This window comes from Caloenas nicobarica, chromosome 1 (genome assembly GCF_036013445.1).
Source record: "Caloenas nicobarica isolate bCalNic1 chromosome 1, bCalNic1.hap1, whole genome shotgun sequence".
Taxonomy (NCBI): Eukaryota; Metazoa; Chordata; class Aves; order Columbiformes; family Columbidae; genus Caloenas; species Caloenas nicobarica.
The window spans coordinates 84,669,388-84,687,791 of NC_088245.1; the positions used below are offsets into that span (position 1 = coordinate 84,669,388).

Sequence of the window (18,404 nt, forward strand, 5' to 3'; positions counted from 1 at the left end):
TTGTTCACACTATACCCGCTTTCTATTTCTGGTTCACCTTCAGGCTCACTGCCTTTGTGTACAAGTCATTTGCACAAGCCAGACGCTACATCTACATTGATGACAATGTCCAGTCTCAATCTTTGATCTGGCTGGCAAGCAAGCAGAAGTCAGATGGCTGCTTTGAAAATGCTGGTTCACATTTCAACAATGCTTTGAAGGTAACTGAGACAAGTTCAGTCCCAAACTTCCAGTCCTGGCATTGGAATTGATTTGGATCATTTCTGCCAGACACAAGCTCATCACCACACACTCTTGCTAATACTGTTCTCTCATGTCTCCAATATACAAGCGGGGCATGATTCTTTTGTCTGCTATTGATGGTGAAGTAGAAACAAGTAGAACTTTCTGAGTCAGAAGTCTCAGGTTTTATTTTTCATCACTGCATTATGCATTCAGCCATGTGCTTTATTATGTATGTGTAAAAGCAAAGAAAATGTGTGAAATAATTCTGGCTTTATCCAGTGTCAACTTGATTGTTCTCATTCCTGTGCACACAGTGAGACAAAAATTACTTCTGATCTCAAATCTAACTGGTATCTGAGCTATGAGATAATTCATAATTTGTGTCTTTCTAGGACATCTGTACTGACCTATTCTTTGCTTCTGCTTTCTTCAGGGTGGAGAAGAAGGTGAATACTCACTCACAGCCTATGTTGTGGCAGCATTGCTGGAGGCTGGACACCCTGCTGCTGTAGGTATTTGATGCTGTTATGCTCTTTTAGTCCATTCAGCAATTTGTCAGTGCACAAGTCACAGTCTGCACATCTATATTCTTTTGTGTTAAGTACTGATTGTAGGACAGTAGGGGCAGCTGAGGAAATACAAAAATGTTTACAGACCTCTACAGTTGCCATAAGTATTTGATGAGTCTTATAAATCACTTATGTATCCAGTTCTTATGGATTAATTTGAAAAATTTCTTAATTGAAGTTATTAATTGAAAAGCGATTTAAAATTCCCTTAGGAATCCAGTTGTGTTAAACAATGGTAGTCTATGTAGGTGAAAAATCCAGACTGAATTTCCCCATTCCATTCAGAGTCCAGTTTGGAATTTTCTCTGAATTCACCCAGTCCAAAGTCCAAGCTATCCGAATCTACAGTCCTACAAACTCTCTGTGCATTTAGTTTCAAGCTCTGTTTCCATTTCCCTATGTCAGTGTTAATAATAGAAGGAAACTATGAGCTGCTTGTTGGAATACTTGCTAAGCACAGGGGAATGAGAGCCTAGTTCTGTTCTTGGAATACACTTCCTGTATATCTTTGAGACGCCGTCTTTTTGCTGATTTTGGTCTTTGTAAAATGGGAAAGGTAAGAATTGTTCCAAATTTGACACTTATGTTCTAGGCATACTGGGTTTTGCAGGTCCCTCAGATACTGTGCTATGGGTCATCATTTAAGTACCTGAGACCAGCAGTATAAAAACATTGTGCAGAATCAAATAATTCTTCAGTAACGTTAATTTAGTTCCCAATATCTTCACAAGAATTTCCAGAACCTAGTGTCTCATCTGTAAGTGAAGCTGCATAGACAGGACATGGTTAGTAGTGTGCTGGTGATGTCTGAGCTGAACTAGAGCTCACAGAGATAGTCTGTAAGGCTAAAAGGGCTGAAGATTTTTCCTGATACCTATAGCTAGCAAGTGAGAAATAACATCCATCTAAGAGAGCCTGCTTCATCATGAGGTATCAATACTCTCTACATAGTTCTGTAAAAACAATCCACATTTTAGAACTAAATCAACCAACAGACAAACGGTTCACCTGCATAAGGTCATCTCACAAGTAAGGAAAACAACAGTGCTCTGTTAGTCTGGCCATGCTGCCTCTAAAGAAATGCAGAAAGAATACAACACCACTGGAAGGGCATTTTTTACAGGATACATACTGTAGGCCCTTAAACATGCCATAGATTATGTATATTTTTAGCATGATCAGTGATGGTAGCTTAAGCAGTCATGGAAGTGCTTAAAGAGAAGCTGAGACACAAATCCAAGTGTCTGACAACCCTACCATGTTTTGCATTACCAGCATCCCATCATTCAGAGTGGCATGAACTGTTTGGAGACTGCATTTGGCAATGGAGTCGACAACCTGTACAACCACGCCCTCTTTGCCTATGCTTATGGCTTAGCTGGCAAAGAGAAAAGACGCCAATTCTTCCTTGAAAAGCTGGACAAGACAGCTACCAGAGATGGTAAGTGCAGTACGGCCATGATACAGACAATACAGCTGATGGAATGGCCTGTTGTATGATGTAAGCTGTTCTGATGTCCAGTTTTCTCATTCATGCTACTCCCTTCCCATTTCATGCCTGCTACGCCACTGAGTTTATCTCCATTAACTTCTCTGTCTGTCTCTTTTGGCTTCAGAAAGAGTGAGCTGTGACCTGATTTTCTTAGAATTATGAAATACTGTAGGTGGGGAGAGACCTCTGGAAGTCTCAGTCCAAGGCAGTGGAAGATTGCACCTACTTACTCCATTAACCTCCTCTTCTACATGCTGAGCAAACCCAGTTCCCTTGACTATGTTGTATACTCCAATCCACAACTGCCTTAGCATCCTTCTGCTGCACTGCCTCCACTTCAACCCCTCTTTGATTTGTACAGCCCCCTTTTATTAATTCTTCTTCCATCCCTTCCTGTTTTCCATCCTGCAACTACAACTTATCCAGTTCAGAACACTGATTACTAAAAAAACTTCTGGGTACGGGCAGAGGGGGAATTGTATGCCTGTCTCCCACATGATACTGTAATGACTTAACCAGCAAGTAATTTTTCCATGCTTTTTACACCCCACTTTTCTGTTTTCAGGTGGTTCCATTCATTGGCAGAGAGAAAATAAGCCACCAGCAGAATATTTTCCTGTCTTCTATTCCCGTGCCCCTTCTGCTGAGATTGAAATGACCAGCTATGTGCTCCTGGCTTTGCTCAACAGAACCAAACTCACTCCAGAAGACTTATCTTACATTTCTCGCATTGTGCACTGGCTTGTCAAACAACAGAACCCGTATGGCGGTTTCTCCTCCAGCCAGGTAACAACTGGATGTGGTAAAAAAAAAAAGCTGCTGGGAGCAGTCCAGCCTGCAAGCCGAATCTTGATAGTATGACTGCATATTCGCTTGAATAATATTTGATAAATGGTGCTTGCAGAAGTCTCCTTGTCAGGGCACATCATGCTCTTCATTGGCAGCTTCATACATATTTGAGTTTTAGGAAATGGGAATTTACCTGAGTTTCAAGTTAGTAGTAGACAGCAGTCACCATTGACAGAGCATTATCCCAGGTTTTATGGGATAATTCAAATCTATTGCCTCAGAACTTGTATCTTGTCTCCTTAGCTCTTTGCAAAGTCACCCTCTAATTATGTGCACTGACAAAGCATCAGGGAAATAGGAGCTGTGCTAATCTCATACTCCATCTTACAGCTGGGTATCTATCTAATTAGGAATGATATTATTTTTTTCAGGACACTGTTGTTGCTCTCCAAGCTTTAGCCCAGTATGGATACCTCACCTTCTCTAAAAAAAGTCTTAACACAGTCAAAATCAACTTCATGGAGTTCCCCAGTAAGACTTTCCAGGTGAATGACAAGAACCGCTTCTTACTGCAGCAAGCTTCCTTACCCACTATTCCAGGGAATTACAGTGTGGAAGTGAAGGGCACTGGCTGTGTCTATCTGCAGGTAAGCAAGCTGGAAACTCAGCACCACCCCTCTGAGAACAAAGCAGAGGGTTCTTCATACCTCATTCCCCTCCATACCTCATGCAAAAGCCACAAAAACCTGTCAGTTTGTGACCATCCCACACTTCCCATCTCTTTTAGACCACCCTGAGATACAACGTCCATTTGCCAAAAAAAGTCGCAGGATTTTCTCTCTCTGTACAGCCAGCCAATGTATCCTGCACAAGCAACTTCCCACCAAAGTTTGACCTTGTCATCTCCACCAGGTAACTACCTCTTATTTACCTACCCCATTGTATTCACAGTTTGGTAAAGCATCCAAGGAAGTAAATTTAAGTACAAGCAGTTAACTGCTTCTCTGCAGCTGCAGGAAGACAAATAGGATCATTGGGAGCTGACAGTGTAATTCACTGGTCTCCTCTCCATTTGTAGACCAGGCTAACAGAACTTTTCTCATTTTAGTTACACAGGAAACCGCAATGTCTCCAACATGGCTATTATTGATGTGAAGATGCTCTCAGGTTTTGTTCCTATAAGGTCTTCCCTGCAAAAGGTAAAGAATGGGAACACAGTTAATGGTAAACCCTGGAAACATAGGAAGTTGATAAAAATAGTCTCTGATTAGCAAATTGGAACTCCATGGGAATTCTGCAAAGTCCCTGGGCGTAGCCTTCTGTTACATACTCTGTGTCTCAGACTTGTGGCTGTTTGTCTGTTGAAGACAAATCTGTTAGGAGTTGCCAAATCCAGTTGCTCAGCAGAAATAAGACTGCTGCAGCTTCATATTCTCAAGTCCAGCCAGCAGCAAGGCCGAGCTTGTATTCCCAATAGGCAGACAGGTACACCATATGTACATGTACATATAAATATATATACATGGCTGGCCACACAGATCAACAGAGGCAGAAAAGACAGTACTTACAACAGCAGAGATAGGACAAATGGCATTATCCTTTTTCCCATTTCTGGCTGATCCAACTGAAAGCAAATTTGTGGAAAAAAAAATAAATATACGTGTATTCATACACGCACACATGTATACATGCACATACATGTGGATCTCTCTGGTATCTGACTTCAGACACTCAGTCTGCCCTGTAGCTGCCCCTGGATCCTTGCTCTACCCAGTTGCTGGTACCTGGACATATGCACCCTTGAGGCCACAGCCCCACTCCAGTGGCTGGATCTGAGCCCCACAGTACCCACGCATACACGTAGTATGTACCTCCAGTAACCAGCCTGAGACATGCAGTCTCTTCAGCAGCTGGGCTTGGATCCCCTAGTCTCCCAGCTGCCTCATGCAGACACATACACACACTAGGCACACACAAATGATTCTCTGCCAGCTGGTCCAGCCCAGTGACCTGACCTCTATCTGTATCTGCTCCCAAGATCTTATGGTCCCTCCAGTAACAGGCTCAGGTCTTCTGATCTCTCCTGTAGACAACTCAGATCCTCTGATATCTTCAATATTTGGCCCAGACTTACGCCTGCTTCAGTAGGTGCCTGCCAAGCCACTTAACTTACCAGCTAGCCCAGCTTTAAATTCACTAGCGACCACCCACTGATACACACACCCACACACAAAAGGCTTGAAGTCTGGTCTCTCAAGATGCTGGCACCCCAGACACATAGTCCCTGTGATCTGTGATCCACTCTCCAATGACTTGCACTCCATACGCACAGGTGCACACAAAATAGAGAGGCCCTCACCCAGGAAAGAAATCAGGAGCAGAGTTTAAAAAGAGAGAAGAGACTGCAGTGACCAGCTGCAAGGCATGGAAAGACAAGTGTACTGACCAGCAACATGCTTATGTGCAACTGGCCCACTTTTTCCCATTTTCCCACCCTTTTTTTCCTCCCAGTCTGACTTTATCCCTCCCTTTGTTACTTCTAGTTCCCCCCGCTAAATACCCTGTTTCTCAGGTCCCAGCATCCCATCCTCAGCCCCATGTCCCTGTAGGCAGCATTCCCCTTAAGTCATTGAGGTGATCCAGGGATACTCTGCTATTGACCTGGTGGGTCTCACCCCTCCACAATGGGTCTGGTCACTGCCCTGTGGCAGCCCTGGGGAGAGCAGGGTCCTAGTGCTCTGGTGGGTCTGCTCACGTTACTGGTGTTTTCCCACCTAACATTGTTCTTCTGTGCTCCTTTGTGTTTGTGTGGATGAGTCTTTAATCACACAACCTAACAGAATCTATGTAAGAAATACTTCTGCCATAGGTAAATTGCTCAAATGGGCTTTTTGCAGTGTTATCCTTCTGACACAGTTATTCCTTCCTCTAGAGCATAGTTTAACAAACAAAGAAAATGTGGGTATTGCAGTCTTCCTTTATTATCCAGAAATTTGGTCACAATGATGACAATTCTGGGAAGAGCATTGATAAGCATTTTATTTCAGTTCCTAGCACAATTTAGGTTCTGCAACAGATGCATTATCTTGAAGCCGTGAGCCTTAATCTTCAGGTACATAAAAAGAAGGATGCAATTCATTGTAGAGTCTACTCATAGCTAGGTGTCTTCATAGCCACTCAGTATTTAGGACTGAATTTATTTTTTTTATTAGAACTGTATGAAATTCATAACTTGTCTTTGGAAGTTTTTTTCCATTGAGATGTGACACTGTTTGACATCCTGCTCCTGTACTTTATATATACTTTCTGTACTTATATGTACTCCTCATTCTATATATGGGAAAAAATAGCAGGTTTATAACTTTTGGAATATTTTTTTTTGCATACTTTTACAGTAAGATAATTTTGCTCATGTGCTTTTCTAAAACTTTTTTAAACTTTCAGTTTTTAAAATATACAATGCATTAGAGAGCAAGTCAACTTGAGCTGCAGAAATGGTCATGTAATAGTGAATTCTCATTGAAATGAAAGCACTCTTAAATTCATTATAAAACTCACACACAGCAAAGCTGAGTAGTAAAACTGTTTTTCATTGTGATTGGTTTCCACTCGTCATGTTAGGAAAATACTCAACTTATATTTCTTATTTTGGCCACGAGATGTCAGGGTGGCACAAGAAGAGCATGGCAGCCACTTTAAACATCTATCGCTGTGGAACAGCTGTTTCTAAGTCTCCTTGCCAAGTCTCTTATGTTAACATTGCTATCAATTGCCTTATTTGAAGCTCCAGTACCAGAATTCCGTTGTGGATCGTATAGACACCAAGAACAACCACATCTTCTTCTACCTTCAGAAGGTAAGTTTGGGAGGCTTCTTTTTGGTTTTATTAAATCGAAAGTTTACAACAGATAAAAGAATAATCTCATTAATAGCAGATTAGCAATACACGTCTTAGAGATGGAAAGGGACTTCACTCAATCCAACATCAAATATATACAGTAGTTTTAGTCTACAGTGAAGAGAGATGCATTTGTTGTTCCTTTTTGTGAAGATGCTATATGATTAAATAGCATTTCACAAACACAGCTAAGTTGCATTCCATATTGCAAAAGTTCCCAGTCTACATAGTATTCTTCAGCCCCTAAGTGATGCTTCTCATCATTTGATCTGAGAGGAGGGAGTCAGTATCATCCTCTCCCTTTTAGAGAGGTTTCTGCATGAAAAAACAGCCCTCCCACATCAATGACATTAATAAAGGGAAAGAGAGAGAAGAAATGAAAATCAGAACACAAGGGATCTTAAAATACCAAGACAGGAAGGAGAGAGGAAGCAAAAATAAAGAGTAATAATATCTACCTCTCAAACACTAATTTTTATTAGTTGGTCTCCAAGGATCTAATAAGGAAGACTGGAGTCAGCATTCTGAATTCACAGAGAACCTGAAACAGAGATGTGAAAAGTTTACCCAGCAGGGCACCAGTGATGCAGAAAGTTCTGCAGAGCCACTGTCCATGGCTCCATTCCTGTAGAGATCAGCAAGATAAAAACAAGGACAAAGGGAGAAGAAAGCAGGGGCACAGTGCCAGGCATGCGGGGGAAAGCTTGAAGCTGAGGAAGATGAGCAAGGAGGAGAGTTTGGAACATTTGGCTGAAAGAGTGTGGAATGAGGAACACAACAACAGGGGAGGATGAGGATCTTGAATTCAATGTGATTGAAGAGAGAAAAGTGGGGAGAAGATTCATAGGGATGCTGAAGGTGATTTTAACTGGGAAAAAGGCAAGGAAAGAAACTAACAGCAACTTTCGGTCAAAGGGTGAATGCTGATGTGCTGAAAGCCACATTAACCGGGGAATTGTTGGGGTAATTGGCAATGGAAATATGAAAAAGAAGAAGGAAAAGAGCACACAATTTTAGCAACAAAACATATTTAGCAACAGCTTTTAAACAATTATCTGATTTGACATCAAGTTTACAATTTGGAGAGAATTGTAGAAGAGCAGTTTTTCACTCAGTCTGACCCAGAAATGCGTGGATTCAGCCATAGCCTCAGGGGTAGGTATGATGCATTTTCTCGTCTTACCATTTCCAGGTCTCCCAGAAGGAAATCAGCTTCTCCTTCAGTGTGGAGCAAAGTCTGCCTGTCTCAGATATCAAACCAGTGCCGGTACATATATATGATTACTACGAAACAGGTAGGTGACCTCAGTAGGCTGGAGAAAACCCTGTAAAATTGAAGTATTTATCTCAGCATTTACAAGTTGCAGACACCGGATTTTCCCTTGCTCTCTTTGCACCAGCTTGCCTTCACTTTCTTCATTTGGTGCCTTTGTTCTTCAGGAGAGACAAGTGGAGAGCCAGCTAGCAACTCTACTGCTTTATATTACTAGACTAAAGGGTTTGCAGTAGCATAGACTCTTTTTGTCCCCCTGTCCTTTCATTTCTTGCTTCATTTCAACATAAAGCAGATTAGAAACTTATATGTCAGGAGCTGCTTTCTTGCAAACTACATGGAGATAAAAGTGTGGTTTTGCTTTCTATGGTTTGAACGTGATGGTTAAAATCAATAACTCAAAGGCAGCAATGTTCCTGACTTCCCTGCTCTGGCTTATCTCATATTTTTGCTTTATATTGCCATAGTAGGCTGCAGTCAAAGAACGGATCCTTAGGGGAATTTAAATACTTAAGTAGAAATTGAACCCAACAGGAGTTTAAGCATCTAACAAGAAAATTAAGTCCTTGGCCACCTTTCTTGATCTAGCCTCAAGGAACTAAAATCGTATCAGACATTACCCCGTTGTGGAATTCATGTTATCAAAACAGTGGCTTAGGTTCCCCCATGCTTTTCGCAAGATTGGCACAACCTTTGTAAACTGCATCCTAGCAGATGAGCAGCAGTAGCCAGAGAATTGACCCTGGAGTGCATGTTCTGCCATCTGATCCACATCCTGCGTGGTCACAGCAATGATGTGTCCTGACACGCATGGCCAAAGGAGTACATTGACATCTGACTGTGGACCCCTACAACGGTGTGCCCTGACAGCTGGAAGATTACCACAAAATCTATCAAATGTTTTCTGTTTCATAATGTGTTAATTGCAGGTGCACGTGGACTAGGGTCAGAATGATTTCTCACTGTTATGCAAATGTCATCTTCCTTTCTTCTTTCCAGATGAATATGCCCTTGCAGAATACAAAACACCCTGTTCCCCATCTTCCAACTGAAAACAGATATGTGCCAGAAGAGGTCATGGCTCAGAAGATATCAGGCAAGCACTTGCACAGGAAGAAGAGGATGAGAGACTTAGTAGTTTCTGGGAGGGCAATGAAAAGCACATAGAAGAATGAGGAATAAGCAAATCTCAAACCGCAGTAGATCAGAATGACCCATTCTGGCACACACTTCAAAAGAGCTTGGGGTCAGTGTGGATCAGGAACTCCAGATAAAGTGCTTTTCCTAACAAGGGAGATACTAGGAAATTGTTAACCCTGACCATCCATCTTTTTGGAAACTCATGACATATATTCCAGTGGGAGCTTTGTATAAAGGTAAACTTCTGAAACATGTATTTTTGGCCTCCTAAGAAATCCAAGATTAGGAGAATAATCTGCTTCTGCTGCATCTGTAGATTTTATTTGTTTTGGTCTTTTCATTTATCCTGAAGGAAGAATCTGAAGAAATTACTCTGATCCTCACCTTTTTCAGTGATTGAACTGTATCATTTACAGATGTTAGAATTCTACTCACAGCAAGACAACTTTTATGCAGTTTTTGCCTCTATTTAGAAAGTTTTTCTTCAAATTAACATGTCATATTTTACTGTTCTTTGTAATAAAATCTTCTGACTGGCAATGCTATTTGTCCCAGTTTCTACTCCTATTGAACTGGGTGCTGTAAGGTGTCTCATAAGCTAAAAAACTCACACCTTGGACATTGATGGACAGGTCCATCAATTACAATCACATCCTGACATCAGTGACATCTTGTGGCACAGACAGGTTTGTGGCCCTGAACTATGTGACAGAAGCTTTCTACCCAAAGCCGAATGGTGGGAGAAACTAGAAAGCTGTAACACAGAAACTCTTTGAAAAGTGGTTAGGGAGGAATGGTGGATCCAACGGAGCCCTTCAGAGAGAAAAATTAGAAGATTTGGAAGGAGAGAAAAATGAAGAGAGCCACAGGGGTCTTATGATGGGGTGGCAAAGTACAAGAAATTTCCTGTTGTGCTTTCTGCATTTATTGAACAGGTACCGCAGACAGCCACACACTGGGGCTACTGTTCCTCACAGGCTGCAGTGAACTGACATGACCTTCATCCTGACCAGATCATGCTGGTAGAAGGACACAGAAACCAACCACATATCCATAACAAGCTGAGCAGACATCTGCCAATTGAAGCATATGACTGAGCTGCTGTTTCTTTAGTTGGGATGTTAGACATAAGCCTAGTCATAGTCTTGGAAGAGACTAGCTTATTTATCATGAAAACGGGCTTCCCAAAGCAGATTTTGATTCCTACAAACACTTTACTCAACAGGAACATGCCTGCTATGAGGCAGACCACCCAATAGCACAGGAGGTGGTAGGAGAGGAGCAACCCTTTGTGCACCTGGAGAGCACTGTTCAGCAGGGTGTCAGGCTTGCCCAGAGGTGGCTCAGGTGAAACTAATCCTACTGCACTGAGCAGGGCGGGAACCTTGGTGCTAAGGGGCAGCCACGACACAGATCCACAGGCTCAAAGTAATCCCAGGAAGATGCAAAAGAAATTTGGAAGCTGTAGAAGCACATAATTGTTGGTTTGGAAGGGACCTGGGGAGGACATCAACTGAAACATCCTGTTCTAAGCAGAACCATCCAGTAGAAACCTGTAACTCAAAGCAGGAGAGAGCTACAAAGGAAGAATCTCCACTGTCTTCCCAGGACCTCAGCACTGGCCTGAGGGATGTAAGCGCTGTAAGATGAAGTACAGCTGTGAGCAGTGTATCAAGATGCATGACTCAGGCAACAAAAGACATCCAGCCCTGCAGGCAGACCTGTCCATCAGTTCTTCAGTTCTGCACTGCACTTCTCACTGTAGTTCCAAACAATTTACTAAATGTTAGTTCTCATTGCAGCCAAAAGTAATCATGTGTAGGTCCTTCATTGCACTGTAAAAGGCAGTCATCCAGGAGATTCCCTAAAGAAAGACCCAAGGGATGGAAGAGAAAGAAATTAAGGACATTTTATATGAACATCATAAAAATATAACCTATCATCCCCAAAACAACTTCCTTTCTTTATGTCTTTCACCAGCTTTCACATACTTAAAAAAAAATAAAAAAAGAAAAAAGAAAAAAGAAAAAAAAAAAAACCTGTAAAATGATTTAGCACCAGATATTTCCACTGAGATATGATTCCAGAACCCAAAGCCTAAAGGTCAGCAAAGGCTTAATGACATCACCTCTCTTGCTGCATCCACGACAGTAATGTGCTTCTTGTCCCTGACCAGGTAAAGCACAATTCTAGGGACTATCTAGGCTGAACTTCCAGTCATATTGTGTGAAGCAATATTTTTCTGCAGGGGGTTTTCTCCTGAGTCACACATTAACGTATGCATATGTACACATACCTACAGATAAAGAGCCTACTCATCAATCTGTTACTGCCGGTACAGGTATTTCTTGGCTTGTTGCTCAGTTTTCTACAAGATCAGACATGCAGTAGGATTCCTGTTCTCCAATATGAGTAGGATTATTACAGCTATCTTTGGTTTACTCAAATACAATATGCTTCATTACAAACCTTGCCATTGCTGTGAGTGAAGGGATTGTGGGGATGCAAAAAAATCTCTGATCTTGTCTTGGACAGTCCTTGTGAGCCAACCTCTGCTCAGTCACTTTCACGGATAAAAGCCAAAGGCAGGAGACTGCAACTTCATAGAGAAGAAAAGCTTTTCCTAGAGAAGCTACAAATGGGACCCCAGACCTCTGGGACCCCAAATCACGTTGCAGTTACACCAGCCAAACAGGTAGGTGTTGCTGAACAGCGTAGTCTTGGTCCTGCTCACCTTTTTCTGTCTTTGCTCCCCTCCATGCTCTGCTGACCTGTAGAGTGGTACTTAACTTGACCCCACAGAGAGCAGGTCAGAGATAGGGACACAACTCAAAACTGACAAGATTTAGGCAGAAAAAGTATGTTTCTGCCTTCTATCTGCTTGAATAGGTTTACCATGGGGTCAAAGAAGCAGTAGGAAGCAGGCAGGAAAAAACTTACAGTCTCTTTCACCAAGGTATGGACACAGCTCAACTACGTCAGAAAACTGTGCTGCAAATCTTGAGAGTTTTTGCAGAAAACTGAGCAGATAATGTGTCACCACTCCACCTCCTACTCCTACTTACCTTCTTATGGCTCAGCCCTGCCTCTGTATGTGTTCAGTGGCTCCTGCTTAGGGTCACAACTATGGTCTCCAGTTTGACTTCTTGTAACAAGTCTCGGATCTCTCCCTCTCTCCATCCAAAACCCCAGCAATGGGATAAGATTTCCTTTCCATTGCTATAATTTGCCTGCTTGTGTTTGTGGACCTAAAGACAATGTCCTGACCCAACTTAACAAAGCCAGAGCTTTAATCTGACTGCTCAGATCACAAAGGCAGTAATGGGAGTGTGCCTTACCTAACCTGTGACAGCCTTGGTTCCCAAATACCAGGTACTACCTAGAATGAGAAATAGTCTGAACTGTGGCATTTCTAGTCATATGAAAGTCCACTTCTACTACCTCACATGTCCTATGAAGTTGTAGCTGTATGCAATTTGAGCAGTGCTCTGAAGAGACGAAGCACGTAAAAATAACCCACTCTACCAAACAATTAAACACTTCTCCCTGGAAGGTCCCAGTTTCTGCTGAGTATCGAATTTCAGCCATTTCCACAATCTTCTCTGTGAAGATGGTTTCATACACTGAGACCAAAGCATATCTCTGTCTATTTCCTAGATGTGTCTGCTTGGACATGCATCAACAGATGCAAACAAACCCAAACCCTTCTGCCGAAATCTGGGTGGGGAAGACATGAACAAGCTGAAATCTGGAGGTTAACTGGCCTGTTTAGATATGTCCACAGTCTGCTTCACCACCAGCTACTCTGACTCTTGTGTCAAGTCAACCCCAGGCTCAGGTCTTCTGTCCAAAAAGACAGGGAACTTCACAAATAATTTCTGTCACAGACAAACACCATTATCATTGGACACCTAGCCCAGTGGAGGCACAAGCACAGCTAGCAACTCCCAGAACTCTCTTTCTGGGTGCCTTTTGTCTGTGTTTCGAGAAGGTCTGAGACAGTGGAAGAGTTTCAGCAGGTCAGCTAGCAGGAGGGTGTTCAACTTCAGAGTAGCACTGGGGTCCAGGAAAAAAAAAAAAAGCAGACTTCAGCAATTCAGCAACACCAGGACGTAGGAAACATTGGGAAGTGGCTGGAAAGATGCTCTAAACAGCTGAGGAATTGGGCATGGGACCCTAAGGCTCCTTGTGAATTTAGATCCTGGCTGATATGAGCTAAGTGCCTTAACACCCTCGAGAACCTGACCCCATGCTCTCACACCTCTCTCAGCTTTCCAAATACACCACCTGACATTTGAAAGCACCAGGCATGTAGCAGCTTTTCCTGTGGTAGCACTGTGCATGCAGGCAAGCCTGAATGGGCACTTTGATGCACTTTGGTGAAGGATTTGCAGAGGAAGCCATATGAGGAGCAGCTAAAGTCACTTGGTTTGTTCAGTCTGGAGAAGAGGAGAGTAAGAGGAGACCACATCATGGCTACAGCTTCCTCACAAGGCGAGGAGGAAGGGTAGGTGCCAAACTCTTCTCTTTAACGACCAGTGACAGAACCCAAGAGAATGGCAGGATGATGTGCCAGAGGAGGTTCAGGTTGGTCATTAGGAAAAGCTTTTTCACCCAGAGGGTGGTGGAGCACTGGAACAGGCTCCCCAGGGAGGTGTCACGGCCCCAAGCCTGACAGTGTTCAAGAAGAGACTGGACAACGCCCTCAGACACACGGTGTGAACTGTGGGGTTGTCATATGCAGGACAGGAGTTGGACTCGATGATCCTTGTGGGTCCCTTCCAACTCAGGACATTCTATGGTTCTAAGCTGTGAATACCTAGTGACAGTTCATCATCAGTTCATCAAACCAACATTTATGAGTACATGTCACGCCATAAATATTTTTGGGTACTCTCCTTAGGATGGACAGAAATACAGGAATGGAGCTCTCTGCTTTCTTTGGGTTGAATTTAAGCTTTGCTCTATTGAGGGACAGGAGTAGTTTCTTCCTTGACAACTCTGGTGGAATTCTACACAGTTCAATTGATAAGAGTTTCTATCTTTTGAAAAAAGAATGACATTTTGAGAAAATTATGTTGTGAGGTAAGTAGCTTTCACCTCTTCCAATTCTGTTTAAAACCCAGAGTTCCTATCCCCAGCATTTCTGTTCCCATCAGAGGTACCCCCTGAGGACAACACTTGACCCAAAAAGTCACACTGAAAGCAATGTTTTTGTGTTTGCATGAGACTTGTGGGTGACATTTTCTACAGACAGACACACGCTGAGGCAATAGCTATGATTCTGAAGATGTTAAAATGCCAAGCTGCTTTTAAGTGACCCCAAACTCCCCCTTGCTCTCCTGTCCCTGTCAGCAGAAAAGATTGTGTGTGCTTCAAGAGGGGTCAGTCAGGCTAGTTCAATCCACCTTCTTCAGCTGTGTACACTCAGCCTCCCGCTAAACAAAAGCCTTTGTTCCAGTGAATGGCCAACTGCAAGCCTGGTCAGATGGAAACTGATATGAAATGCAGATTCTTTCAAAAGAACGGCATTTAAATTTTGCTACAAATTTCCCAAACACTAGGCTGAGAGGGAGTGCCTGGGACAATGCCAGCCGTATCTAGCAAAATCTGCATTTTATAGCCTTCTTTTACATCTATAACTCTTTTACCTCCAGCACAACTAGTGACCCAAATTTTTTCTCATGGAGCTTGCATCATGTGAAGTGGCTGATGCAGGAACTTGGGAGTTTGCTTAACCTCAATGCAAGTCAGAAAAGTTGAACTATGTCCCACGCTCTCACTGTATTGAGGTTATTTGTTCACCAGAGGTAAAAATAGAACTTCGAGGCTGTTTGGTTTGGGTTCACTGTGATATGTCTGTATATCTTTCTCTAACTCATGCAGTAAATTTGAGAAATTTGACTACTTAAACGTTATGCTGTTTCACATTCTTCTCCCTTACATGTTACTACCGAAGAAATTTTACTGAGAATTGATCTATGAGCTCCATAAGAAAGCAGTGATTTTTAAATGATGCAAAAAATCAGATGTTGCACAGTAGACTACAGCAGAAGTCTATCACACGGTGTAACAAGCATGACACTTTGTTATGGTTCAGTCAGTTGTGCACTGCAATCCCTTTTCTTATATGCTTCACCTCTTCTCCCTGCAGCTGAGTGACCCAACCCTTAGCATTGCCTTACCAGAGGGGAACTCCTCCCTGTGGAAAAAACTGATGAAACTCTTAATTGAAGTGGTGAAGTAAAGAATAGAGAAAAGATGCAAAAGAGGTACAGAAGAACTCTCTAGAAAAGCCACATGAACCTGACAGATCAATTTAGGAGAGCCAGAGGATTCTCGCTCTTGATATTTCAGACAAGTCAGTAGAAGCCATGTTAATGTCATCCTTTGGCACAAGTAGAGGATGCAGCTTTTGGGTTGGACCTCAGCCAGCCTATGAAAATGTTCATTTCCATGTTATTTGCAGTCCTGCAACAAGACCTGTGAAGGTCTTTTTTCTACCTAAAGCACTGGGAACGTGCAGTAATCCTCACCACTCTTTGAAACTCCAATAAATACACGAAAACCTGAGCCAAAGGATTTTCTTGTTAAAATTCCAGATGAAAAGATGTAACAATTGACAGGAACTTCAGATACTGAGATTTTGGGATCATGTGGATCAATCAGACAAAATGGTAAGGGACACCACCCATGTCCAAAAATGCCAAGTATTTTGTTATTAAGTGCCAAATACAATATGCTTACCCTCAGTTCTTCAGCTTGAACACAGGCACTAGTCTTCTCTGTATGCATATTCTCCTATAAAAACAAGTCACTGAAATGATCTACCCGTCTAATATCCTAAACAATAATCTGATCTTTTTAGCAACAACATCTAGTTGCCAGGTAAAACTTCAAGAAATGCCTCCAGCTCAGTAACCAGCAGCATGAAACCTTCAGCACCTTGTGGAAGCTCTTGAACAGTGCTGGAGGCTCTGCTGAACTCATAGCTAGTAGATTTGACCTGCTCCATAGTCCGTCCCAGATCAAACATACCCAGCATTACTTGCTCTGTTTCACTCTTTTTGATTTCTGCAACTTGTCTACAACAATTAAGTTGCAGGTTTTCTTTCCTTTAACCTTTATGGCTTGCTGTAGCCATCTATCATGACTTTTTTCATTGTTGTTGACACTTAGTTTGGTTGAATATGAATGCTTGGAGGGGGTTCAGTGACTTAGCATTGTTCGAGTTACGCTCCTCCTGTTTTTGCCTCAAACAAACAGTGATGACACGGACTAGCATGATCTGAGACATGATCCAGTAAACAGTGGGCATAGTGAAACCATACATCCATATGTGCCCCTAGCTTTCATAGTTATGTAGCTCAGGAAGACTAGGTGAAACTTGGAAAGAAGACATAGAGCACTGAAACTAAATAAATTATCTGAGGTAGATTCTTCCTTGTTTCTTGGTTGTACACAACTCCTACCTTTGATTATCAGAAGAGGCCAGCCCCTGCATAAAGTGATGTAAAGAATGGCCACAGGTATTCAGAAAAATTTCAACCTTTTCAACCATTTCAGTAACAAGCTGGTCACTCTGTTCTGACATTAGGTACATTTCTGACACATGCTTCATGATTTGTAATCAGTCTTGGACTCAAGTTATGACTAACAGGCTTGCTAAATAATTATGTTCAAACTAATTCCAGACCTTTTCTATCTCTTCCAGGAATATAAAGTCCTGATAGTGTCAATGGAGGGCTCACAAGACAGCTTAAAGATTTATAAGGCTGTTGGTATATGCTGCAAGGAAAAAGAATGACTAAAACCAGAGCAAAGAGGACCCAGAAGAATTAAGAAGCCAGCAAACTATGTTGAGGCTGAGGCCTTGCATGCTGGAGGCGATAAAGAGAGCACATCTGGGGGATCCTACAGTGCCTAGCTGCTCCTACGTTTTAGTTTTGTCACATAAAGGAAGAAGATTCACAGTGACTTTGCATTTTGTCCTCACTGTATTCCTAATGAAGCAAAGAGCATTCTGAACTCAGAGTAGTTCCTGGGGTGCAGCCACTGATGCAGCCCAAGAGCAAATCAGACTCTGTCTATTCAGCACAGCTCAAGGGAGTCACCTCTCATAGGCTTTAGTGTTGCTCTGCCCATCCATTTCTAAAGTCTGGATCCTACCAAAGCCAGTGCAAATGTTCCTTTCTACCTCCCTGGGATTTGGCAGGATTCAGAGTCTGCTGAGCCCCTACACAGGACTGGTAGGACCCATGGCTCTACTGTCACAGCCAAACGTGCCTCAAGCTTTGTTTCCAACTGACATGATCTGTCTTAAAAAGAAGTAATCTGAATCACGTTTTCTTACTCTTATTACTGTAGTTAGAAAGATACTTGAGAACCCTAAAACTACTGTGAATCAATCTTCCCTTTAATTTTCAGTGTGAGAGAAGGTCACCCATCTGCGCTCCTATGGGATCCACCTGCTGCAGTCCACGGAACATGACAGGAGAGACTCCGGAGGCTTTCCTCAGAGGTGTGAGCAGCCAGCACTCTGCCACTGCTTTACCTAATAGCAAAGTGCTTGCGCTCCCCTGGGGCTAGCAACTCGGGGTGACATTAGACATGGATGTGATGCTCCAGTCACTCTCTCATCCAGTGCCCTCCAGCACACAGTTTTGCCTAGCACTGGTCATTTATGAGGCAGTAGCCTTAAAAAACACCTAGTTCTTTAAAAGGGAAAACTATGCAATGAGGACTTTCTCTGACTCCCTGTTTGCCTGAGGTCAGTTTGTTTGCCCTGACTTGGAAGCCTCAACTGTTTATAAAGGTAATAGAAGATAATAAAGAATGACAGCTCTTCATCAAGGACACATCCTCCATCTTGTTTTGTACAGTGCTCAGTAGTTCAATATACAGATGCAGAATATATTATCACTGGAGACAAAGCAGAAATAGCCTTTGTGTGTGGGGAATGAATCCAAAAAACCTTTCAGACATAAGGTCAGGGGTTGAAGGCACAAACAGGCTCTC

The 18,404-nt window shown here is 42.5% G+C and overlaps 1 protein-coding gene across 1 annotated transcript in view; it reads left to right on the top strand.

The window, feature by feature from the left end:
- The window catches only part of LOC135987752 (ovostatin-like), a 32,487-nt gene extending 22,763 nt beyond the window's left edge, over window positions 1-9,724 (top strand). Inside the window, exons 27-36 of the mRNA XM_065632894.1 lie at window positions 44-200; window positions 659-733; window positions 2,070-2,235; window positions 2,852-3,072; window positions 3,507-3,722; window positions 3,863-3,987; window positions 4,184-4,274; window positions 6,860-6,931; window positions 8,166-8,268; window positions 9,246-9,724. Coding sequence (XP_065488966.1) covers window positions 44-200; window positions 659-733; window positions 2,070-2,235; window positions 2,852-3,072; window positions 3,507-3,722; window positions 3,863-3,987; window positions 4,184-4,274; window positions 6,860-6,931; window positions 8,166-8,268; window positions 9,246-9,298 — 1,279 coding nt within the window. The 3' untranslated portion in view covers window positions 9,299-9,724. The remainder of the gene's footprint in view (window positions 1-43; window positions 201-658; window positions 734-2,069; window positions 2,236-2,851; window positions 3,073-3,506; window positions 3,723-3,862; window positions 3,988-4,183; window positions 4,275-6,859; window positions 6,932-8,165; window positions 8,269-9,245) is intronic.
- Window positions 9,725-18,404: the final 8,680 nt, after the last annotated feature.